Source organism: Crassostrea angulata, chromosome 1 (assembly GCF_025612915.1).
Source record: "Crassostrea angulata isolate pt1a10 chromosome 1, ASM2561291v2, whole genome shotgun sequence".
Lineage (NCBI taxonomy): Eukaryota > Metazoa > Mollusca > Bivalvia > Ostreida > Ostreidae > Magallana > Magallana angulata.
This window is the reverse complement of record NC_069111.1, coordinates 19724618-19752193: the sequence shown is the minus strand read 5'-3', so window position 1 is coordinate 19752193 and position 27576 is coordinate 19724618. Positions and strand designations below refer to the sequence as shown.

Here is a 27576-nt window from a genome sequence, read left to right as displayed (position 1 = left end):
TACAGCGACCTAAGAAAAATCACGGACTGCACAACATAATCATGACGATGTTAGACTCAAATTTCAACCAGAGACGATTTGGCTGTAACTTTCTTTTAGCTTACGTAATGATTTACATTAACAGAAATTTAGTTAATTTAACTTAATTGTTACAATCAATTTATTAATTTGCTTGAAAAAAAAGATGTAAATACTAAACAATAAAATGCCTTATTTGGTGATTCATGCGGGTTATGAATGTAGCGATCATTGCATAAAAATTACATAACCCACATTGTCAAACCATTCATCATAAATGTGTTTTTGAATGCGTTTTACAGTCGCACACTATATTTTATGCAATGTATTCCAAAATACATATTCAAATGTAAATTAAACGTAGAAATTAAATAAATGTATATTACATTACGAATATACAAGGAGAAGCAGTGGCTTTTTTGTTCGTTTATTTTGGAGGGGGGGGAGGGGCATGGGGGGGGGGGGGGTCATACGAAAAAAAAGAACATACTGAAAAGGAAAAAAGACATATGCTATATACTAGTATACAAATTTAATGAAAATAGAGATGTTTGTATCACAAAACAAAATATATATTTTAGGTAACTGTAATCAGACAACATAATGTCCTGTTGTCCACTGTGCACCGTTCTTAAACTGAAGTCCGCTGGTTACACCGAGGTACAATTCATTTCTTTCTGATCTGATTCCTTTGGAGGAAGATCTTCATTCTGCAAGACTATACATGTGCCGTTATTTTTCTCAGGTTCCACAGTAATTAGCTGCAAATAAATAAGTATAGAAAAGAATATCAAACAGTTCTTCTTTAACATGTATTATATAACAATAATATTTCAAATGACTCGTTCCAATATTTAGATATGTATATAGCTGTACACTGGTATTTTCAAAAACTCAAGTATTTATTGTTTCCACCTACCGATAATGCAAAAAATGAATAACCTTATAGATGTTTAATGTGCCGGAAAATACATGTACCATGCAATATTTTGCAAACATATAGTTTACATGTAGTTCATATATTATTTCCAATCGCAACTTCACGGGCCTCTCCGGCAGGCTCGGAAAACACCTCGATGTATGAATATTACCGGATGTTAGAATTTTATACAAAATGGAGTCGCTTCCCATTAAAACAGACATCGGCTAAACAGCATTGTATGTCGCCTTTGTAGTATATTTTAGGGTATGTCATTGACTTTGATGACTTCTAGCTCACATCTCCACAGATCGTAATATGTGTATTATTTATACATGTATGAAATTTTATAAAACGGGGGGTTGTCATGGACGCCGAAGTAATACATTCAAAGTGTTTTTCCGAGCTTGCAGGAAAGGCCCGAGAAGTTGCAATTGATATTATTCCACTTTTAAATTAACAGATTTACATACCTTGACGTCAGACCCGTTACGATTTATTGGGTCACAAAATGAACTTTTCTCCGAACAGTGGTTATTGAACCCTATTATTCGAAAGAAAGAATTGTAATAATAAAACATCATCTACCTTCCACAAATGATATTTAGAATTGATAAACGATTTGCCATCGTTATGTAGCTAGAACCATTTTAACAAGAGCTTGGACTTTAGGTAGTTGTGTCAAACGGCAATGTGACGTAGGCCTATCTATTTCATTGTAGGCGAAGACTACGCAATCGGCATAGGCGTCGGAACCGGGGGGGCTAGGGGGGGCTTAGCCCCCCCACTTTTTATGCAAAGTTATACCTAACCATTAGAAACATAGCATGATAGAGGGTTCAGCCCCCCCACTTTTTTTTCGCAGGAAAGATTTTTGTTGCTAAATTTACCTTGAAAGATTGAGAAGTTGGATTCAGAAGCATACTCCCCCCCCCCCCCCCCCCCCCCCCGGATTACGAATTTCATGATTTTGGAAGAAAAGTTTTTTTTGGGTAAGTAAGTTTTTTTTTTCGCTTGTAAGTATAGGTATACTCCCCCCCCCCCCCCCCGGATTAGGATTTCCATGATTTTGGGAATTACTTTTTTCTCAACATTTCTGAGGATTAGTTTAGCCCCCCCACTTTCAATTTGCTTCCGACGCCAGTGATCGGTGTATATTTCGCTTGAACCAGTGTCATTTTAACTCGTTTTGACGCAAGAAATAGATCGTTACACCCTACAGAAAGTCCAAGGTCTTGATAAAAAGGTTCTGAAGTTTGTCTCATTAAAAGGCATTGCATGAATTTATTAATCTTATAACAGTATTTTTCAAGCCATGCCAAAAAAAATTGGATTTTTCTTCTTATGCAATATTAAGACTAAAAAAATATTTTTCATAGAAAACAATGAAATCATTGATTCACACACTATAAATGCGCTACTAAAAATTGATCGATCTGTTAATGCAACTCATTAGTAACAGATATGAGTTTTACCATGACCTTAGGGCTCTTCACCTATATCCTGTATACCAATTTTTATTCGCGACGACTTTATTTTGCGATTTAACGGAGATGAATTGGTTCGCTGCGACTTTTCTCACAAACAAGAGGCCAATAGGTTTTAACGGTCACCCGAGTACACACAGAATTGTCGAGGAGTCTCATAAATGCATAATTGAGTTTCAGTATGGAGTAGAAGAGTATAATAATGTAATGTCATCCACCTCCCTGCCTGAAATCTTTCGAAAAGGACTCTAACCCTATAGTTTAACATAAGACTTAGAGCTCTTAACAGTGTTTATTTTACTTTCATATTAAATACTGAAATCTGATTGGTCTAGAAACAGTTGATAATCCGTTCTTTTACCCTCAGTGTTAGCAACACACTTGGCAACAGGTAACACAACGAATTGTTACATGCGCGTACGGTTCGCCGTAGAATTCACGTCATTTCTATATAAAAGCAGTAAAAAAAAGTCTAAAATTTAAAAAAAAAATTAAATATAAGACATTCAGTATATTAAAATAAATAGTGCTTGTTTGGGAGGATAACAGTTGAAATTGACACCCCTCAAAAACCATTTTAAACCTCCGCTTCGCGTCGGTTGACAATGGTTTTCTCGGAGTGTCAATTTCAACTGTTATCCTTCCAAATATGCACTATCTATACAATGACATACTATAGAAAAGGTGCACAATTCCAATCAAATTGTTTATCCCAGTTATGTTAATTTAAGAAATAGGTTTTATATTTATATGTTTTCATAGATAAACTAAAACAAAGTGGCTAGTATACTACTTATTACTTTACTGTTAACAAGTCTACCTGTTTATTTAAAAGATTTAAAAACAGTTTTTGTTTTAAATGATAAAAACACTTGCATAACTATTTTGATCTTACAACTTCTTAATTACATCTACTCTACTATATTGAAATAATAGACTCGAATATTTGAGCTTTAATACCGTTAAATCGGAAGAGTACTGTCTTTTGTCTTATATATTTTAAACATCATTGGTACTTGAAGATTACCAATTTGGGTTTTTTTCTCAATCAAGCTTCGTTAAATAATAATCAACAAAAATTCCAAAAAAAAAAAAATCCGGAAATCATCTGGATTTTTTGGATTTTACAATCTTGCGCATGCGCATTACATTCACGCTAAATCACGGGAGGCTCTTTATTTTATTCGAGTCTATTATATAGTAGTATAAATATGGCCATATTGCCCCCCCCCCCCCCACGACCTGACCCAGGGGCCATGAATTTCACAATTTAGGATTCCGTGGACATCATAACCATGCATTCAGTTTTTCCCCCACATGTGTGGGAGTTAAAAAAAAAGATTTTCTAAGATTTAATACAATTTCACTTCCGTTTTTGTTGCTGTCTCACCTAGTCCAAAACACATGTATGAGGGCTGATACACTACTAGTTATATGATATTAGCCGATAATTAACGGAAAGGGTGTGATGTACATCTTCGCTAGCCAAGGGTTTTCGGTCCACTCTGCTCCCAATAAACCCTTGGCGGATTTCATTACGAAAACTCGGTGACAAGCTCCGTTTTATGATTGGCTGCAGCTGCGAGTAGCTGATCCAATCGCAGTGCTTGTAAATATAAACTTTAAAAGAAAACACATGTGTGATCTTTGGTAAAACATTCGCTGCTTTTAACAAGTTGAGGCACAAGTTCTCGAGTACAGTGCCTCCCCAACGATGGTCTAACCAGATCGCTTTAAAAACCTACATATTTTACCAGGATTATACATAGTTCTGCAAACTTGTCATTTTTATGCTCGCGTGATAGCATGGGAAGTAAACATGGCGAATGTAGAAGTTGCCTATCCCGTTAGTATATTCGTTCCTATTTTGGTGCTTTCCCTAGGTTATAATTTAATTCGTATTTAATAGCATCGTTAATTATGTACCGATGTTCGGTAGTCAACATGTTTTCAAATTGTATTAATGCCGTAGTGTATATATAACCCGTTGTTTAATTCGATTAAAATGTAAATATGCAAGGGGCGCAACTCAAGTTGCTCGCTAGATAGCGCCACCACATCACCGAGTTTTCGTAATGAAATCCGCCAAGGGTTTATGGGGAGCAAAGTGGACCGAAAACCCTTGGCTAGCGAAGATGGGTGTGATATAACATCCGAAGATTGCCGGAGAGGGGTGTGATATAAATCTAATATCACACCCCTAGGATTTATATCACACCCCTAGGCGAACTTCCTGTTTATATCGCACAGGGCGGAAAAGGGTATATTTTCTATTAGTATATGATATATTATAATATGTAACGTATAGATAGAGGAGTGTCCAAGGTTTAGATGTGTTGTATAGCCAAGGATGAAAAAAGTTAGTTTACAATGCAGACCATGTATAAGTTTCCATACAAAATGAATCTCTTTCAATAGTCGAACAAAATCCACACACCGGACCTAGCGTCCTCCACTGTAGACACATTGGTTGTTTTTGTGTGTTCGTACCCTATCCCTGCCTTTGTCTTGTACGGGTTGATTGTCTTCTGCAGGTTCGGATTAAACCTGATGGCGTCCGTCGATTTTCTCAGCTTTACCTTAAAATGCAAAACACCATACTTACAACAAACGTCATTGAGCAAAAAGTTGAATATACATGTTGCATAATTACACGTATCTATATTTCATTTCATAAACATGTTTTCTTTTTTATTTTTGCAACAACTAAATATAAACCAGTGTGTGACACTTTAAAAGAGTAATATCGGCGGAATGATAAAACTATTTAAGAGACCAAACACAAGTACCGAAAAGTTTAGTCTTACAATTCAGCATTTATCAACTGTTTACAATATAAAATGGATATAACTAGATGAATGTGCATTGTTTTAAAATAAGTATAAACAAACATAATATATAGCTACTGTGACGATTATTTGTGCCATTGTTACATGTATGGGGGAGTCCCTTTAATCTTTAAAAGACGTTTACCTTTGGAACAAATAGGATACAGAGCACCAATGTGGTCGTAAACACACAGACAACAGATGTAAAGATGAATTTAGCCGTTGGTTTCTCAGGGGGTAAGACAAAAGTGACCGGTACACACAGGGCGCATACGATAACTATGTTGTACACACAGAACCCGATGTATTTGGAATCATTGAGGGAGGGGACTTTAATGTGCCGTGTTTCCCAGGCCAGGAAGGTCCCCAGGGCTAATAGAGCCCCTTTACTGATGTACTGGGCGGACAGCCAGTAGGACTGAAATTCGTTATAGCACACGTGAAATGTCTCGATGAGTATCGTATCTGAATTCTCTTGCTGTAAAAAAAAAATCGCATTCATTACATCAGAGACATAAATGACATTATGTTTTTTATGTCTCTGATTACATCAAATAAAGAATTCAATACTAATACTGATTGTTATTGCAACGACTGAAAAGCTATACCTTTATATGCAATGCAGACATTACGAAATGAAAGTAATACTTTCATAAGAATATCAAATTGTCCAAATCAATTATTAATGCACTAGAGAAAAGACTTCGTATGTAACAACTATCATTAAAATGTCTGGCGCCAACGTTGCATAAAAATAAAAGTCATAAAAAATGTTGGGTTTTTTTTTTTGTTATTTTTTTTTTTTAAAGCGGGCGATGTTTGCATGACAGACGACATTCGACTAAACCCAAACAAACAATATACCTCGACTGTAACGTTTTTCTGTATCATCCTGAGCGGATGGAAGAAGGTCCAAAACGTAAGGAAAAGAAAGTCGAGCAGCACCAGAGCGCCAAGAATCCCGAACAGATGGGCATCGCTGATAGTTTGCTGCATGAAAAATTGATAGACAAGTTCACCTGAAGTTGCCACATCAAAACATACAAGACGTCTTTTATTCTTTGTAATTAACCTAACTTTACTAGGTGATGAAGGAAAAAAAGAGGATTGTTTTTTGTTACATAATGATTTTGTTTTTTGTTTAATCACGTACAAAAAATTAAGTGCAGGAAGTTACTGTATGATAATTATACTGAGGAATATCGGGCAATTATGATTTTAGGAGACATATAATTTCAAATTCTTCGATTTGTTTTTCAAACAAAAAACTGTTAATTCCGTTGTGTATTGCTTTCTAAACGACTGGAGAATATTTTTGTTGAATAAGTTATGTCTGAAAACCTGTGATCCTAAAAAATTCGCATTTGGACAAGGGAAAGCTATTTGATATATGCTAATTTCAAAGCAGTTTAATCCCATGAAGGACTCGTACGAAGTAAAATAATCGATTCGAAGTCTTATATTTACCCCAGTTAATAATGTAATATCTTTTATTGTTATACTTTCATGTTAAATACTGAAATCTGATTGGTTAAGACGCAGTTGATAATATTTACTATTACCCTCAGCGTTAGCAACGCACTTGGCAACGGGTAACATTAAAAATGTTACATGCGCGAAAATTATGCGCGTACGGTTCGCTTTAGAATTCACGTTATTCCTATATAAAAGCAGTAAAATTTTCTTAAAAATTTTAAAAAAGACATTCAGTATAACAAAATAAATAGTGCCTGTTTGGGAGGATAACAGTTGAAATTGACACCCCTCGAAAACCATTGTCAACCTCCGCTTCGCGTCGGTTGACAATGGTTTTCTCGGGGTGTCAATTTCAACTGTTACCCTCCCAAACAGGCACTATTTATATACTGCAACATTCTAAAAACGAAAGCAAAAATTCTAAACAACAAAGCATATTTCGGTGCAAGTCATGAATATTTAGGATCATGGTAATTAACAGGTGGATTTTACCCCTGCGGATTCATCATAGGTTAACATTATCAATTATAAATAAAAATTTATTTTTTATCATTTTTATAAATCGTCATGAACTGTCATAGATTACAGAGTTGTGTGACAAATAAGTTACAAATTAAGAAAAAGTGAATGAAATGTGGAAAAATAATTTTAACGGGGAATTTTTTTTCTCAATCTTGTATAAAACCTACGACATGAAAAGGAATTCATCAACATACAAATGTTTATAAATATTTTTTTTCTAATATAGCATTCAATTGCATAAAAAAAAAACTCAATTAATTTCCGAAATACATGTGTGTGAAAATGACTCTTTAATAGGTATTCTTATTCGTTACCCGAAACAAAGCGCACTTATTTACCATAAAATGCAAACAAATATATCTTCAATAGCTTTATGATATCATATCCCTTTTTTGTGTTGAATTTAATTATTCAAAACATTATAATCATTCATTCCTTCATATTATCATAATAATAATAATAATAATTTGGATTAGAGGGTGCATGGCTATTGCTGAGAGGTAATCATAAAAATATCAAGTTAGCCATTTATTTTTTTCTCTCTAATCTCTGTTAATTGCTGGGATGTTAACCAATCTTTTGAAGTTTCCTCTTCAAAAATTAAGAAAATGTGCTATCTTTCATCACTTTTTATTTAATCTTAGAAATATGCCAAAATATTGAAGTCATAATTATTTTTTGAAACAAGATAGAAGGGTATAAATTGGTACTTTATATACACACATATTTAAGATGGTACGTGTGTATTTTCATGAGATTTAAGCAACTTTAGAATTTTAGGGCATATACATGTATTAAAAGAAACTTTACCTTCTTTTTTCTAATTAAAAAGCGTTTATAAATCTACTAGTTGCTATTATCAAGTAATGTTATAATAAGATTAATTTCTTGAAAAATGAAATTGTTATTAGTGTAATCATTAATTCTTTTCAACAACTTGTATTATGAAATACGACTTTTCTGCCTTCACTGGCACATATTCAAGGAATCTCGAAACTGCTACGCTATTCTGGTTGGCGTAAATCCTTACTTAGCAAAATACATCAAGAGACAAATAATGAATTTTTCTCCAAATGACACGCATCTGAGCTCTTAACACGGACATAAAAGTTTTGCAAATAATTGCGAGGAAATAATATCCGAAGACATGGATGTTGATCGATGTTATTTTTCTTAATTGTCGTGAAAGGCAGTTGCAGTTTGTAGACGTAAAACAGTAAACAGTGAGCTTTCGTCTGCAGGAGTAAATAATTGTGCTATTGCATGACCTATATAGCATTATTAAGTTCATCTTAATGCGTCAAAGCAATTTTGCTTTACGGACTAGGATTGCATGAATAAACTGCGCACGCGCACACAGACAAACACACACAGCCACACAAAATAATAACTATCAAAACATTGTTTACAAATCAATAAAAATACAACAATATAATTGGCACACACTTTTGTAAGATGAAAATAATTATTAATAAGAAAAATGAATATTTGAATATCCACGTATTTCTAGAAGACATTGATATCTATATGCCTTTGTTCGTGGTGGCTGCAGGAATTAATATTCGATCCATTACCGTAATAACATTGAACTTTTGCAAAACCGAGTAAAGTTTAATTTTGTATGTATTACAAGTATTTCTGTAACTTTTAAATTATCGATATTTTACTTTTTACAGAGATACAAGGGAAAATATGTCTACATTTTTTTTCATTTTGAACAAAGTAGAAAAAGGGGGATAAATAGACTCTTTCGGATAGAGTTTAAAATTTCACTTAAAAAGGGATATAACGTACTTAAAATAATATGAGTATGGTCTACAAAAATTTTATAAGACACACATATTTAACAATACTAAAACATAACATGTTAGAAAAACAACAAGAAAATACATGTACTTAATCTATAAAAATGTGCAATTAATTTTATACCGGTTGTAAACACAAGTTTCGGGAATATGTTGTTATTCTTCGCATTGATGAAAGGATAACATTCTACAAGTAATCTTACCTTCTTCACTGTACCCTGCGTGAACAAAATGTGTACCCTGAAGGTTTTTGAAAACAGAGCTCCAAATCCTAGAGTAAAACCGACGGAGATTATCCAAACATTCAGCTGAAAGTCAAGAGGGACGATGTTAGAGCTTTAAGCCCTATTTACACGATATGATTTTACAGATCTGACTTCATATTTGATTTCACATCTGATTGCAGTGTTGCATTTACACAGTATGATTTGTCAGACATGTAGTTCATTAATATTTCCCTCCAAATTTTTTGTTGTTTACAATATAACATCAGAAGATGGCTATAACCTACTATCTATTAATATTTCACAAATATAAAAATTTGATACAACGGTATTATCCATGGATATTTTTCTGTTGCAAATTTTACATAATTATTTTCTTCTTTCTGGTGAGTTTGAACTCGGTTATGTAGGATGTATCAGTCTTTATGTATGTTTAACACTTCCAACTCAAAAATACACCAAATTAATCCTGAAATTAATCTAAATTAAATAGTTGCAAAAGTTCGGGAAAAGTCCACGTTTTAATTGTTCTGTATTTAGATCAACCTTTCTGACCTTGTTAATGATTGGTCAAAACCATCTGACTTGCCAGACAGAATAGAGCATGTCTCTATTCCATCTGACTCCATCTGACTTCATATCTGTCTTATGATTTTCCTATTTACACGGTGTGGCAAGTCAGATCTGAAAAATCACATCGTGTAAATAGGGCTTTACTCGTACATATTTGGAAGAAAAAAAATACACGTGTCCATGTACTTGTGATTGTGTTAGTACTGCATATCATATACTCATACTTTTCTTAAAACTTTTAACGGGTCTTTACATAATAAATCGCATTCACTTAAAATACTCTAATCTGTGTAAACTAGTATGCTCTGCATGTGAATACCACGGGTATTTTTGATTTGTTCACAGGAGTTTTCATTTCGATAACGAGTCAAAATTTTGGTACATTACGGAGGCAAATATCAATACATTATTTCCTGTGCAAGTTTACATATGTAACCATAGGTCTGATCTTATATTATAGGAATAAAGTACGACAGATTTTTATAAAATGCAAATTTTGAAAGTAGACCTTATATATTGTATAGGGAAAAGAGAAAAACTGAATCTAATCACATTATCTAATACTAGTATGCAAGATTGGTCTAACATTTATAATATCATTGGCATCTAATTCTAAATTCTAAATATATTTCGAATACTTCTTCCATATATACAAGCAACCATCGCCATCTTATTTTTATTTAAAATTTTCTGAATACTAGAACTTCTTACCATACAGATATGGTTGTTCATACGGGGCATTGAGCCAGCATAATCTATGCACATGAATACGACGGCGACGTAGATCAGCAGTCCTCCCACAATTATCGTGTTATTTATTCTCGGGCTCGACATCTTAATATTCCTAAAAATGAAATATACAGAAGTAATATTTATGGGTGGATCTCAATCGCAACTTCTCGGGCCTTTCCGGCAAGCTCGGAAAAACACCTCGAATGTATTAACATCACCGGATGTTAGAATTTTATACAAAAGGGAGTCGCTTCCCATTAAAATAAGTATCGGCTAGACAGTCTTGTATGTCGCTTCTGTGTTATATTTTAGTGTATATCGTTTACTTTAATGAAGTATAGCTCACATCTCAACAGATCGTAAAATGTATTCTATTTATTTCAAGTTTTACAAAAAGGGGGGTTGTCATGGACGCCTAGGTAATACATTCGAAGTGTTTTTCCGAGCTTGCCGGAAAGGCCCGAGAAGTTGCGATTGGGGTGGATCTCAATCGCAGTTTCTCGGGCCTTTTCGACAGACAGAGCTCCGAAAAACACCTGTTTTTCCGAGCCTATCGGAAAGGTGCAAGAAGTTGCGATTGGGGTTGATCTAAAAGTAATGCTACCGGACGCATCACGCTTCTTAATTAAATTTTTTTTTAAATTAAATTCGTTGAATACTCATCATTCGAAACCACAGGGGCTTGGTTGTTGGATAGTGAATTTCTTAATTATTTGTTCCCGAAGAAAAAATTGATTAAAATTGGTAATCTTATGTATATTTCTGTGTATTGCAATAAAAAAAATTCACTGAAAGCCCCCGTTTCAGTCATGTTAAAAAAGTGTATTCAATGAATATTAAAAAAAGTAAAGGGACGACACTCGCCATCTTGGATTTATAGGGGGTCCTCGTTTCAAGCTATGTTTTAAACAAGTTCTTCCGTTTCTCCAACGATTTCTGACGAGATCTAGGTTGGAAAATATTCAAATGACTTATTCCTATCGTCTGACTACATCTGTATGCTGCATAATAAACACATTGTTCCGAAATGTACTAGATACTTGCAAAACTTATCGAAAGCAATGGAAGTTTACTTTTGAGTGACGTAAATTCTCTATATAATCACTGAGATGTTCCGAAAATGTATGATAAATCTAGAGAGATCAAAAATTCCGCGAAAAGATATTCCTCTTGGTTTATCCAAAGCTTTCGGATCTCCTCAGTGATTACATGGAGAGTTTGCATCAACTTCCGTTGCTTTCGATAAGTTTGGCGAGTATCTAGTACATTTCGGAACGATGTGTTTATTATGCAGCGTACGTATGTAGTCAGACGATAGGAATAAGTAATTTTAACATTTTCCAACCTAGATCTCGTCAGAAATCGTTGGAGAAACGGAAGAACTTGTTTAAAACATAGCTTGAAACGAGGACCCCCTATAAATCCAAGATGGCGAGTGTCGTCCCTTTACTTTTTTTAATGTACATTGAATATACCTTTTTTAACATGACTGAAACGGGGGCTTTCAGTGAATTTTTTTATTGCAATACACAGAAATATACATAAGATTACCAATTTAAATCAATTTTTTCTTCGGGAACAAATAATTAAGAAATTCACTATCCAACAACCAAGCCCCTGTGTTCGAAACCATACAGATGTTAAGAATAACATGAACGTTTTCTGATCATTGTTCAGAATTAAAGGTCTTGTTTTAAATGTAGAAGTAAAAATTACTTATTTTTAGCTCAACAATGATTTTAATTTAGATTAAAAATCTTCTAAATTTCCTTGAAAATCCGTCGTTTAAACCATTTAAAAAATGTTTAAAACACCATGGAACAGTTCCTATGAAAAATGAAAAATGAAATCGTTGTTTTTAATATCTATCGGAATACAGACAGTCAGAAGAAAACTCTGCGTTTTGTTTGTCAACAACAATATTAAAAGGCAGACCAGGATCATAATTTTTTGAGCCCTCATTTCCACCGATCCGACGGACTACCTGTACTTTATTATGCATTACTTCCAAATGTTTGTAACTGATGCACAATTTCATTATTATCGTCACTTTACGCCAACTCATGACTTTTTTTCTGAATCTGTGTCATTACTTTTGCATCAACCCTATTGTGCATATATATATGTCAACTCATTTCTCCGTTTCAATCGAAATGATAATCTTTTTTAATTTTTTTTTTACTGAATATAATGTAACAATGCATAAATAATGAATTAAAACATTCATAGTAAAACCATGTTTTAAACAATTATACATGCTTGTCACATATTTTTAACGTATTTATTTTTATTTTGGTACGACCATTTAGATGCAATTATCACTCTGAATTCAATAATTGAAATGTAGCATTGTCAAACGAAACATTTGTCTCTGTCGCTCAATAAACGGCCACTCAGTCACCTAAAAATTCCCGTATTTACTATAGGAAAGAGCGGACTAAAATCCAATGTTCTATTAATTGCCTGTGGAACTACTTTCACAAAATCCTCATTATGTTATATCTATTTACAAATATACATGTATTCTCAAAATGTACATGTACTAAGCTATTGACTGATGATCGAATCTTTGCAACGACCTAAAATCTACAAAAGATTCCACATTTTGAGAATTTCTCCATTGGTATACATTTGAGATTGAGTGCACGTGTACGAAACAGGAGTTGGAGTCCGACGATCGCGTCTAAATGACATTTTTTGTAAAAAGTATTTACGAACTCAATTTTTATTTGAAGTTTATAAAATATTTATGATTCCGACATCAAATAGTTTTCTCCTTAAATGATGTTACTGTTTGAGCATACACAGTACCAGCAATTCTAATGATAATCAGGTTTTTTTTATTTAGATAAGGCCCGGGTAGATTTTCCCATCGGAATTCGCTCTAAATCATTGCGTTAATGGATAAAATTCGTACATGGAAATCTCATTTCGTGCCTTTATCACTGACATGTATATGGATAATGTTAGAGATCGTGAAAGTGAATCCCTGTGCTATACCTAGTTAATTCCAATTTCGCAGGTATTATATTGATCTTTAATTTCTTTGGACTAAAGTAGCATTATTTTTCCAAGAAGCCCGACTTATTAAAAGGATTACTCTTTTATCTCGTGTGGTGTCACTTTACTTGCTTTTTTTTATTGTTCCCAAAAGTCAGATTTGATCCCGTTTCAACCTACAAACATATCATAAGATGTCTTGTCTGATTATTTCCAATTTAAAAGCACCGGTTCCTTACACCCAGTATTCTGATTTTGTATCATCATACTTATCTGAAATCATAGGTATCAGTGCAAAATTTATTCAATTATTGTTCCAAGTCAAGCATGGACTAGCGTTGAATTCCCCCCCCCCCCAACACGATACTTGAACCATTTCAATGTTATGACAACTAGACTATATACTCTGTTCCGAGCTTTTGCTTCCACCAGTTTTCGCTTGATATAATCATAAATACCTTTGTGCTCAAACTACATTCATTCATCCACTAATATGAAAAATGTCCAGATTATCTGTTTTGAAAAGCCCCTTCTACGGTTTCAGGCTTCAATACACAACCCAAAATAGAAAGTCTACCTGAATTTTTCATTGCATCAGCCATGAAATAGCCCGGATAATAACGTTGAAAAATCGTGCGAGGTGTTCCGAGTGAGTTCCGAATGGCGAAAAGGTGTAATTAAAACATTTCCCATTATAAATTTCCGTAAGAATTTTGTTTTTTGTTCCTGTGAACTTTCATGAGTGAAAAATGATAATATGTCAATGAGAATATCTTGGATATATTCCCTTTTATCGATTTCAACTGTATTTCTTTCACAGTTATGCGTATTTTTATTAAAATAATCAGTAAACATTATAGTAACGAACAGTGTTTACCTGTTATTTCTGTAGTGAATATTGAAGCCAAGAAAACCCAGCGCTATGGCCACCCCTAAGGTTATCAACAAAGCAACCAATGAGATCCCGGCATTTGATTGTTGAAATCTTCGTGTGAGGTATTGGAAACTGTCTCTAGGCACAACCCCGCCTAAAATTGATCATAAGAAGACCCATAACAAATTGATAGGTACCAGAAATCACTAGTAGAGAATTAAACATTAAATTACAATAAAATATGCAATACACAAAACAGTTAAGTATTTTAACACAATTCCACCAGTGAAAAGGCAGGGTTTTACTGCTAAAAGACAGACTTGTTTCATTAAATTAAACATTTGTCTTTATCATATTTATAACACATGTATATACTTACATATGTAGAATATGTGAACACAAGATATTAATGTAATCATACCACTAAACAGGGAATTTGAATCTGTCCACCAATTAATTGAATCATTCAAAGGTTCATACATCGCAACATCGACTCTTTCATCTCCTACAGAACATTGTCGAAAATCATCAACCTCAAATTACGTTTATCATAATATGTCATGTTCTTAATAGGGAAAAACGAAGAAGAGCAGACCGTGATTAATTTTGATGAATGCTGGACCAATTCTTCTGCCGTCTTTAAAGGATACTGGACCCTATAAAAACCACTATAGGGTTAAAACCAAATGTATGCGCTAAAATACAGTCACACTCAAAATATCATTCCATGCACCGGTTGAAGTTTACGATAAGAGGGCTGATCGTGACCATTTTATAGACTATATTAATCTCCTTTTCAAAAAGAGCTCTGTATGAAGAAATAGCAAATTATTCAAATTCCAAAGCTTTAATGTGTGGACGTTTTCTTTATAAATGATGGCTCATAACTAAATAAATCATTTCTAATATTTTACACTTTAAGAAAGATACATTGTCATTCTTTGGCCACTCAGCCTCCTTTAAACAAGAGATAAAGATAAATTGAACAAGATTTAAGAACACTAGAAAAATCGCTCTTCATAATGTTGGTAGACATTTATCATAAGATAATATAGTTAGTTGATCATGCAAACTGGACTTAGTCTAATTGTTTTTGTACCGATACTCCTTGAAAGAACACTTCCTCCATTCCTTTCTGGATGGCGTCGTATATATCTGATCGGTTGTACGAGAAGTTTTCCAGTTCGCCACCGCCCATGTGTTTGATGCTCCTATTCAGGCCCACGGCCAGTGCCCAAGCAGCATCGTAGGCCCAGGGACTGTACTTAGATAGCAACATTGTGCTAGAGTTATACTGAGCGGAAATGTTCTTCATCCATGCTTCATACTCATCAGCTGTCTGCTCAAATGAAGCAAAAAATAGATACTGTAGAATCATAAGATTCGTGGTGGCTCAATTGTCATCCACGATTTAACATCTTTCTCGAAATAATAAATTAAGGTTATATTTCCTTTGCAGGTACATGTATAAGATAATACACAAACTTAAGTCCCTACGAACCTTGAAAATTTAAGCAATCATCAAACATTGGCCTCTACGAATTATAATGATTCCACAGTTACTGTATCTCTCTCCAGATGTTATATTTGCATTGCCAAACATGTAGGATTGTTTTTAATAAATCTTTACCCCCAAAAAAACTTAATTAATTTTAAGAAGTTATTAGTTTTTTGTCGGAATTTCCCTTCGATCTGTGTAGAAGGAAATACCACTCAATGATATTGCATACATATGGCTGCGCTGTTGAGAAAATTTCATTTCCTTCTTTACTTCTTTACAGATTCTTAACAGAATGCCACAAATCGTCTTACCCGGCCAGATATTGTGACCACGTTATCGGTCCGTAGCTGCTTCTGACCAAGGGTGAAATGACCGTAGGCAGAAGCTTTTATGTTGTCAACAGCGCAACTTTCTTGTCCTTCCTCTAACTTGCCGATCCATCCTTTATACAGAGAGTCTGTTAATATCCAGACATACTTCTTGCCAAACATCTTTTGTTTGTAAATCTTAAAGGAAATTTCATTGTTAACATTCTATCACTGAAAAGTCGGTAGTCATCTTGAAAAAGGCCTCCAACCTAATGTGAAATATTTAAAAAAAATATTTTTTAAATTTTTGTCGAATTTTTTTTTTTTACCTTATTTGATAACTTACCTCACAAAATATATCTGGCGCTTTTGTAGATCTGAATGCACCTATGATAATTCTTGCCCCATATTGCTATATCACAAGAAATAAATGTAGTCGTGAATATAAAGTAAGTTTGAAAAAAAAAAGATAATTATGTTATGATCATACATGTACACAATTGTTGCATATATCACACGCGTAAGAAACGGGTTTAAAGGAAAGAACAGGGGCGTACAAGGCGTTGTAATTCCCCCACTTGGAGCAATAAAGACGAACGATTTTCAATTTCAGTTGAAATATTTATTTTTGGCTTGTAAACATTGTTTACAGTGTAAATGTCATGGTGTGAGTCAAACACATGATTTCATTCTGCAAACACGTCAGATATGGGTTTCTAAATTAAGCTGCACAGCGTTTTATGCAAAAATCTTGATCATTCACTGTTCTAAATTGCAAAGTTTAGGTATGAATGGGTCCTTTTTTTAAAAGATAAGTTTTTATTCATTTTTATTAATGATTTATCGAAATGGAGTCTAGACCCATAATGGGTCAAAATCCGTGGTTTTCACCAAAAACATTTCACTTTCATTAAATTATTAATGATTGTCAAACAATCAAAGTTTTTCACCGTTCCTGTAGTGTATCAGCGTAGCTCAGTGAGATAGGCGGAGGCTTGTAGACTAGTCTTATCGGATAAAAGGGTGTTCGATTCATAGCCGTCGTTTTATTTTTAATTTCTGTGGTTTTAAGTCAATCATATTTTTTTAATTCATACGATTTTTTTTAAAGAAATAGTTAATACAATTTAGATAATGATAAAAAATACGTTATGTTCATGTTCTTTACACACAATGCCGCATAAAAATAGCTCTAGCACAGATATGATCATTATGTTAATGTTTAGAAAATAAAGTAATAAAACAAACGGATAAGTACAAAGTATAAATGTGTATTTGTTAATTTGTCAGAGAATATGATGTTTTATGTTATACGTGTACTTATGTGCATTTTCAAATGTAAATTTCTCTTTGTATGACATTTCAACATCTGGGTGCGGGGGATTTGTCAGGCATTGTACGCTCTTCTTTTTTGGAAATAGCGGATGCAGGCAATTTCCATACAGAGAAAAGAATACGTTGGTTACTCTCTTAAAGAGTGGTACATGTATTTAGGAGTTTAATATGTGATTGGCCAAAATAAATTCTCTAAGGTTGATACCTAACCTGCCAATGCTGTGTAGTCTAAACGCCCAAGCTTTCTTCAAACCAAGAAACATAATCTTCCTTATTAACTAAAAATTAAACGCTTATCTAATTCTTTTTTTTAAGTTATTTGCTGTTTCGTTATTCCGTCTTTAACTTTCATATAATTATGAGATATATGCATCGAGTAACACATGATTTTGTAGAATTAGTGAGTATAGTAAATACTTTATGGAAAGATATCTTGTGTTCATTTAAAAATACAATAGGGTAAAATGGATTGTTTATAAAAACCATCATACCTACCTTGAGCCTCTTTATGACCACATCGACTTCCTGTACGTCCGTTATAATACCGGAAGTGACCAAGGTGATGTTGTTTTCATCCAACAGTTTATGGAACTCGTTCATTTGCTGATGAAAAAAAATATTTTGCATCAGAGGAGAAAATTGTTTAATGCCGATTGGCTATTGATTTACATTTATGCCACTAATTTCAAAAGATCAAATAGAGTAAATAAAATGTTGTGTGTAACTGGATGGCCTATTGTTAAAAAATCAATTAATATTCGTATTTACAGATTGCATTCAAGATAGAATTTGAAAGACTGTTGTCCTAATCAAATATGTTGCTTCGTTGTTTTGGGTTTTCTTCGTTTCTTTCTAGTTTTTTTGTGTGTGTTTTTTTTTTGGGGGGGGGGGGGGGGTTGTAGATAACTAAGTATAGGAATACTAGTAAATGACGGGCACGATTTTATCAAATATCTCTATCTCATTTTTTATCAATTCCATAATTAGATAATTCTTATTTTAGTATTTTCAAAAATGTTTGAAATTATGATAATTTCATGTATAATATGTTTTAGTCATATTAGGAAAACAAATACTGTATATTTTTCTTTCAAATAAAGGACGGTCTTAAAATACTTTTTAAGTGTTGAAAGAGTTCTTTGATACACTTGCATGAACGTATATATTATTTTTGTTGGTTTAATTTTTTTTTAATTTTTATCCAGACATGGGTATTAGAAAATCATATTCCATTGTCAAAAAGAGAAAGATGTGGCTGATACATTTCATTTCATTATGCGTCCTCTGTATCTCCTGGACTATTTATCTTTGTCGTGATTTTGTTTTGATCTATTTTAGCCAATAAAATATTGGAACATTATAAATCCCATGAACCAGAGATTTATTTATGTATGTTTTTTATATTTATACTGAGCTTTGAAATAAAAAGTAAAGGCAGGAAACTTGAAAAAGAATCAATAAGAAAGCTTTTATCATTTGCTTTATCATTTGCGTTAGATTTAATAAAGAAAGAGTTCTTTATATTGGAAGAAATTCAAACAACTTACAGAGACAAAGATAGCTTCGTTGTAAAAAAGTGTTGCAACTTTATTCCATTTGAAATTCTTGATCATGGCAATTCGAGCAGGATTAAGATCATCTTCTATATAATTTGTCATATATGTAGAAGGGTACAAAGTCCGGTCCATGATATTGGATGTTTTTGCAAGGAATGACATCTGAATAAAAACCCACCTGATCTTGATAAAACTTAATATATACATGTACATTTCTATTTCATTTCAAAAATTTTTATATCATGCACTCAAAAGTAGAACAACCATGACGGCTCAGTGGTTGCGATCGACAGAAACAGAAGTTTGAACTCAACAGATGACTGGGTTTTTTTTTCATAACTTGAGATGGCTTGTTATATGCTACTGTATTTTGTTTTCTATAGATCTATTATTTTCTGTAGATTCCTATTTAAACGCAAGATAATTAATTTCCGTGTTAAATCAATTTTATTTTTCAGACATTTTTGAACTACATGTATAGTAAATTATTGCAAAACATTGGTGATCGCGATTATATATTCTCGCGATTTGATACAGTACAGTGAAATCGCGGAATTAAGTTCCCGCGTTAAATAAGGAATTTACAGTAGGCATATATCATAATAGGAATGCTATTTTATATTCAGCATTACAGATCCTTTGTCTTGATGTCTTACGTATGAAACTTTATATTTTAGATTAAATTTTGCTGACACTGTCAAGTTGCCGTCACGGTTGACCTCTTTTACCACTGATTTAATTTAAATAGGAAAAAAAAATTGCCGTAACTGTTTATGTTTTACTGCGAGTCAAAGATGAGATATTTAATAAACAGCACAAAAATCATTCCATCATTCAACCGTTGACCAACTAGCTTTAAACTACATAGTTGAAAACCGATAACTTACCTGGGTCAGGTAAAATTTGGGTGTTATCTGCCCAACTATTTCGTAGGGGTTGGATTTTGGAGGTCCAAAAATAGCAATCTTGACAGGTTTCTCATTGATAAGTTCAAATAAACACTTTGCTGCCAAGCCAGGATCTGCCTGAAAAAGAAAATAAACAATTTTTGAAAATGGATTTGTAGTCTTGCTGAGGACTATCAATTTTAAAATCATGCGTAATCGTTATACGTAACATTGTATTTGATCTAAACCTTTGACTGTAAACTCATATTATTACTAGAAAAAATCTTCCATCTCTTAACTTCTGCAGCTTTTTAATGCTGAAAATGTAAAAGAGCTATAAAATTTGGATAAATTTATCACTTTAGTTCGAAAATAAACAAGATTTTCTTAAGGAAAATTAGATGTTGATATTATATGTACACTTCTGCCACATTCTCCTGTTAACCTTCCTGTACGTGTTTATTGTCTATATCTATTGTACTAATAAGCTGTACAGCTTAAGCTTACATATACATGTAATAAAGAACTAAACAGGACTGAGTAAAAAATATTTTGTTTAAATTGCAATTCAATTATGAATATTATAACGTGTTAGTTTGATAGTTATGATGTTATGACCTTGATGTGATAAATCTTTTTTTAATTATAAGATTTAATGCTTTATTTTTTAGTTTTTTCGGCGAACGATTTGAAATTCTTCAAGTGATTTCATAACAGTACACTGTAGTCGTCAGTGACGCATACGACTGATGACACGTGACTTTGGTCTCCAAATATGGTAAATTTTTCTGCTTCTTCAAATAAGGCATATAGATTTTCATTAATAATTCACTGAATATTTCTGGAACATAATGTATTCTTCCTCTTGACTTTTTTTTTTACTGGACTGAGTTTCTCAAAATTATCTCAAGATCTGTCATAAGACATATGAGCTTAATTAAGATTCCCATAAGATCTGACTTATGACGTCAATCGTAAGATCTATCACTTCTGTTTCAAAAACTCAAACTATTTTGAAAGTTAGAAATCTTCATGACATTTTTACAGTTCTAGACTACAATTAACGGACGTTAATTATTAACGAATAATAAATCCTTCTCTGAGTATTACCCCAGTATGAGGTGGAAGCTTTTGTCCTGGCCTGATTAAATAAATAATTAGATCATGCCTCGACTTTAAATACCCAATATTCAAAGAACTATTCCTTATTACTTATATTTATTCAATTTTAACAACTGCATGAAAATATGAATTATTTTACAATAAAACGTTATTTTTATTTCATTTAATTCTGCAAACCCCGCTTGCGCCCCTTACTATGTTAAAAATTTTGCGTCATTGGTAAAACGTAAATATGCAACACCTTACAAATTGATTTTTGTAGAGTGATTACATACAAAGACACTGGAAGTTATAAAAAAATCAAAATATTTAAGTGAACGTTTTTAAATAAAGTTGACTGTTTGTAGACTTAAGTTTACATTAATTTTAATAAATCTAATTTATCAAATGTGAATCTATTTTTATCAAATTTTGCGTGTCATAAAAGTACATAAATGCTTTGATTGCGAAAATTACTGAAATTTAGACATTTGTACATGCCTCCATATTCAACCTGCGTCAACTACCATTTAAAAAAGTCCCATAAAACAATTGGGTTTGAATCCGTCAGTCACAATCATTGTTATTTTGCTATCAGGTATACATTATTGAACCATATAGAAAAACCAGGCCTGACTTTTGATATAAACATCAAAGAACCACTACTTTTCGTCAACCAGACAGTCAGCTTTTCCGTGAGGAATAATTGTCTTGAATAATTTGTGCTATGCTTCATTTATGTACTTGATGAATTCCGTAAGAGGAAAATAAAGTGGCATGATTAGAATGGGTAGATTAGACACGTAATCAATGAGAGAGAGAGAGAGAGAGAGAGAGAGAGAGAGAGAGAGAGAGAGAGAGAGAGAGAGAGAGAGAGAGAGAGAGAGAGAGAGAGAAAGAGAGAGAGAGAGAGACCCCCCACATAAAATACTTTACATTCAAAACTACAGAAAAAAATCCTTTCACCTGACTTTTGAGTAATGTAAAATGCAGAACATCAAATTGATCTTCCATCTTGTTTCCCAGTTCTTAAATTATATAAGTTTGCATTTGAATTAATAACATGAACTGAAAACATGTTCAGAAGCAAATAGTTTACAGTTAGCATGAGATAATGAATCGTAAATGCTCTGCTAGCATATTATATGACAATACAAACAGAGCAATTGCCGTTCAAAATTGCAACTGCAGTTGAATACGCCATTTCCACCAATTATTTTATTTCGACCTACAGAAAAAGTCGAGCGATATTTCGAGTGTGAGATTCGATTTTATCGCTTAATTAGATAAGGAAATGATAATGTCCTCTATACCAATGCCATCCTTGTTCCACAGAGTTTAAGTTAGTCTCCTCATCTCCTACATTTATCTGCGTGAATATTAAATCTAATTCCGTCAAAAGAAGAGAGTTAATCAAGAAAAAAAATTGCTATTAAGCGTGTGAAATTGATTCCTTATACATCTTACCAGATTATGAAGTTTATGTGGTAAAAAATATAGTTATTATGATCTGGTGTAACGACTTCACGTGACCACATTGTGGAAAAAGTAGGTCATCTTGAAGGCTGAAACCATCAACACGAGACAAGCACTTCCTATATGTGATGATGTGGAAATCGAAATTCTAAACAATTTTGTTTCGAACAGGTTTTTTTTTTCTTTTTACTTTAAATTTGCAAAAGTCCAAACCCCAAAGGGAGTATGCAATTGCTACATTCTCGACAACGAAAAATAATTCTAATGGACAATTTGCATGCATTCCAATTTCTTTTGTAAATAAATCTTCTGTAATGATATATCTGTATTGGAAATGCTAAAGCTCCTAATAATGACGCGTTAAGTTGAATTTGAATAGACAGTTTTTGTGATAGACAGTTCATTGGCTAGTTGCTGAGAAAAAAAAATGTGATGAGAAAGGGCATCTTTTGGTCAAAATTATCAATTCTAAGGAAAGGCTATAAAAAAGGATGTCAAAACGTTTGATGACCCTAACCTATAGATTTTCATAGTTGTATTTTGGGAAAATTCATGAAATCATTCTGAACTTTCCGTTCTTACATAATATTGCGCATTTACGGTTTGAAAACGGGGGAGAATTCGTTGCGTAATGTTTCATTCCATTGCGCCATTTGTTGCAAAAATGCAAACAGTCACGTCAATACCTAATACAGAATATTAATTATACATTAATCAATGGATTATAAGTTATTCAAGCCTAACCATTATAAACGCAACCACTGCAGTTGGTTCTATGATCACGTGCTTAACCAAGTATAGTCTCCATAGAAATCAACCTTGCAATATTGGCGCTTTCTGCATGAACTTCAACAAGAACTATCGTTTTATCTTTGCCTGCATGTGTTGCGAAATAAGATAAAGAAGTATAATTTTATAAACGATCTAATCATGGAATTATTGAATTCCTTCAAGCATGTCATTTACTTTACAAACTTTTATTTTCCTCTTTTTTATTGTTAAACTGTAAGGGCCGGTGATTCCCCATCCATCGTAGAGTTTAATTGCAGTAGCCAGTTGCTTATTCACAGTACAGAGCGCAACAGCGCTGTATCACAGTCTCCACGCGTGAAAAGCAAGCTCTTTTATGGCAGCTATTACAGTATCATTACGAAAGAATGCAAAAGATAACAAGAAACGAAAAACAGTAAAGGCATCAAAATACATTCAATTATTGGTACAACTGACTGAAATGATCACGATTGGTCGATATTTTTTTCCTGCAATCATCAAATTGTTTTCTCAGAAACGAATTGTTTGATAGGCACTTATTTCGAGATGGAAAATGTGTCAATTTAATTGAAACCAAACAGTACTTTTCCGCATACTTGGAAGTATAATCATGTATAGTGTTACATAAGTATGAATGTATTGGTCGTTTAGGAATATGTATTGATTGCGTTCTCTATCAGAATGGATGGGAAACACGTGCTGTATTGTTGTTTCATAAACTAAATAATTGCTAATTAAAAAAAAAAGATATTAAAGAGATTTGTCTTTGTTATCTTCTTTGATGTGATATTAAAATCAATATCGAAAAGTCTCCATGAACCCATATAAGAAGTCTTCGAGTAATCTTCTAGTAGTTGCGTGCCCATTTGTATTACTATACTTCTGTTCGACCAGCTATAGGAAACATTTTATCCACTTCGCCGTTAATCTAGTAGACAAAAACTATCTTGGGCTTCTTCGTGTTTGGAAACTTGAACACATTAACGACCAGTATAGTTTTTGTACTTAAAGTACATAATAAGGAATAATGTTTTTCTGGTAATTATTGATGTACATACATTGAAATTGTAGTGTAGAGTATGATGTATTGATAATTATAATGAATAATTAAAATAGCTGCTGTTTTGCGTTCTCTATACAGTTTTAAATTTCCCTTGATTGATGCTGACATAACACTGATTCAGATAATTGAAAGCATGACATCTTTTTTAAAAAATAAAGTGTTAGGGAGAAACAATTCCATTTTCTACATTGGTAATAGGCCATCCCCAGTAACATCATGCAAGAAGAATTCAGAAGCAACCTCATTTCAGTCTTTAACCAAATTAATAGCTGCAGAAGTTGAATTCCTCACAATATATACATCCCTTTATTTAAGCAGTGTATTCATATTACTTTATATAGAACCTGAATATGGTATTCACCGCAAATGACAACGTTTTAATACAAAGTTATTTAGGGTAAAATTCCTATGAAAATTACAAACACTCGGATAAATGCAGATTTCTTGTCAGCACGTTTTTAAATGGGTTAAATCATGAAAAACCCATTTAGATTTGTTTTGATGCGCAGTACTTTATGTAAGTATATCGACATATGTGAACTGATTCATCGAGTGAATAAGGTTCCAGATGTATTGTGTGTCAGTCACAGTTGTTAAACGTAATAAGTATTGTATAGAGAATTGCAATCTCTTCTCGTTAAGATAATCAAAGTACTGAAAGGACAAACATTTAGTTTATGCAGTAGTACGATGATGGTCTTGGAACCATTTTAACAAGAGCTTGGACTTTGAGTAGTTGTGTCAAACAGCAATGTGACGTAGTCCTGTCTATTTCACTGCTGGCCGCTCAGCCATGGTTCTTTGAAATATACAAGATTAGTCTGGCTTTTGAGCTAAGAAATTCTCGCGGAGAGATCGGGACAAACTCGCACGATGGCTGTGTATATTGAACACCATGTTATTATAGTTTCACTTCTTCACAAGCAGTCTCCATGTATATTATGTACTTCTTTATCTTTTATTGAAATTCGTGGTAGCTAAATTTTCGTCGATCGATTTTGAAACCAGGTTAAGTCTTGTATAACCTCTCAACGAAGAATACGTCTCCAATTAAATTTTTATACTTTCATGTTAAATACTGAAATCTGATTGGTTTAGACGCAGTTCATAATCCGTTCTATTACCCTCAGCGTTAGCAACGCACTTAGCAACGGGTAACATCGAAAATTGTTACATGCGCGAAAATTATGCGCGTACGGTTCGCCGTAGAATTCACGTTATTCCTATGTAAAAGCAGTTAAGTTTTCTTTAAAATTAAGAAATTCAGTATAATAAAATAAATAGTGCCTGTTTGGTAGGATAACAGTTGAAATTGACACCCCTCGAAAACCATTGTCAACCTCCGCTTCGCGACGGTTGACAATGGTTTTCTCGGGGTGTCAATTTCAACTGTTACCCTCCCAAACAGGCACTATTTATATAATATCTTTTATATTCGAATTATGCAATCCTCAAAAATCCTCCCCATGCATGAAGCTACAAAATGAGAAACTGTGCAAAATGCGCGGTCTAAGAAATAGTAATTAATAATTAATAGATGAATCCAGATTACTAGGTAATGAAATTAATGAATAATTTTCTGTATTCTTGAAGGTGTCTATTCGTGTAGCATTTTTGCAGCTTAATTAAAGCGTCGCTGTTCAAAATTCTTTGGCATTTTTTGGTAAGAAAAGAATTCCTCTGATGATTCGAATGAGATAGCATAATCTTTTTGACAAATTTCCTTGCTTAAGGGCGGGCTTTTAAAAAATAATACATTTTATGTTGATTTCCACCTTTGATGTACAGTGAATTCTCTTGCTATCCAATTTGTAAATAAATCCTCCAACCAGACACTACATTACAATTGGGTGTTTGTATTGTAGAAAGATGCGTCTGATGTTCAATATAAACGGAGGATAATTGAAGAAGTTTGTGATAACGTTGTTTAGATTAGAAGATTAAACTCGTATTTTGTAGGTAAAGGCATCAGCTTTCTTTAGTTGATATGAATTATTGAAACACTTTTACTTTTATTTTCTTCACAACACTAGTTATGTACATGCATGTAATTAAAATACGGTCATCTTTTTAATAGTTCCAATCTCCATGGTAGGGAATATGCAACAATTATCGTTCCTTATACTTAAAAAATAAAAGAAAGCAATATTTGCAAAATATTATACATGTAAAAGTTATATGAAAGTATTAACCCTACCTCCAATCCCTCCACCCCACCTACCCCCATCCCCAAGAAGACTAAAGTTTTAGCTATATATATAAAATATGTACTTGTTTGCAAGATTGGCATTAAGATAGTAAAATTGGCATGTTTGATTTTACATTAGTAACATTATAACAAGACCTTGGACTTTCGGTTGGACGTAGCTAAATATTTATTGCGTCAAAACAAGTTTAAAAATGACGCGGTTTCAAGCGAAATATGCACCGATTGAGTAGGTTTAGCTCAATAGCCAGACAATACTTGTTGATTTCAAAGAGCAATGGCTGATTGACCAGCAATGAAATAGACAGGCTACGTCAAATTGCAGTTTGATACAACTACCCGAAGTCCAAGCTCTTGTTAAAATAGTTCTAATAAGAACCCTATCAGAAACTAAAAATGCATACCAGTAACTAGTAGAAGACTACTGCAATAAAATGTTGCTAACACCGACCCAAATTTGATATTTCAAATATTAAATAACACTGTAAATCACTTTTTAAGATAACACAAATTTTAATATTCAGTCAGTCGATAAAATATTGTAATACAAAGTTACCTGGGAGTTTTTGGATTCAAACACAAGTTCATGGTTTGGCAAGATGTCTGTCCGTCCGATCTCTTCAAACGCTACTTGAAAGAGGATGTTGTAAAAATTGGCATATTTCGACCAGCTATCATCCGTAGACCCAAGTATACCACCGACGTGCAAAGGCACTTTACATTTCACACGTCCCAAGAATAGAAACATGGCAAGCCCACACCCAAATACCGGTACAACAGAGCGCATCTTTTACTGATCTACACCGCTCTGTAACTCGGGCATTGAAGATATTTGAAATTTCTATCACTCTTTTAACACAACTGTAGATCGATTATTTTGCTGGCTTTCTGCTCTCTCACTGGTTTTCATATAC

General features: G+C 33.3%; 1 protein-coding gene across 1 annotated transcript; it reads right to left on the bottom strand.

Moving 5' to 3' along the window:
* Window positions 1–506: 506 nt before the first annotated feature.
* Window positions 507–27576, bottom strand: LOC128170115 (gamma-aminobutyric acid type B receptor subunit 2-like). Its single transcript, XM_052836080.1, has 17 exons — window positions 27219–27576; window positions 20046–20183; window positions 19150–19320; window positions 18098–18205; window positions 16614–16679; window positions 16271–16465; window positions 15558–15797; window positions 15054–15114; window positions 14880–14963; window positions 14462–14612; window positions 10564–10696; window positions 9259–9363; window positions 6117–6242; window positions 5398–5730; window positions 4862–5003; window positions 1411–1481; window positions 507–779 (listed from the first exon to the last, which is right to left on the bottom strand). The coding sequence occupies exons 1-17, from the start codon at window positions 27447–27449 to the stop codon at window positions 669–671; spliced, it is 2466 nt and encodes an 821-aa protein (XP_052692040.1). The 5' UTR covers window positions 27450–27576; the 3' UTR covers window positions 507–668.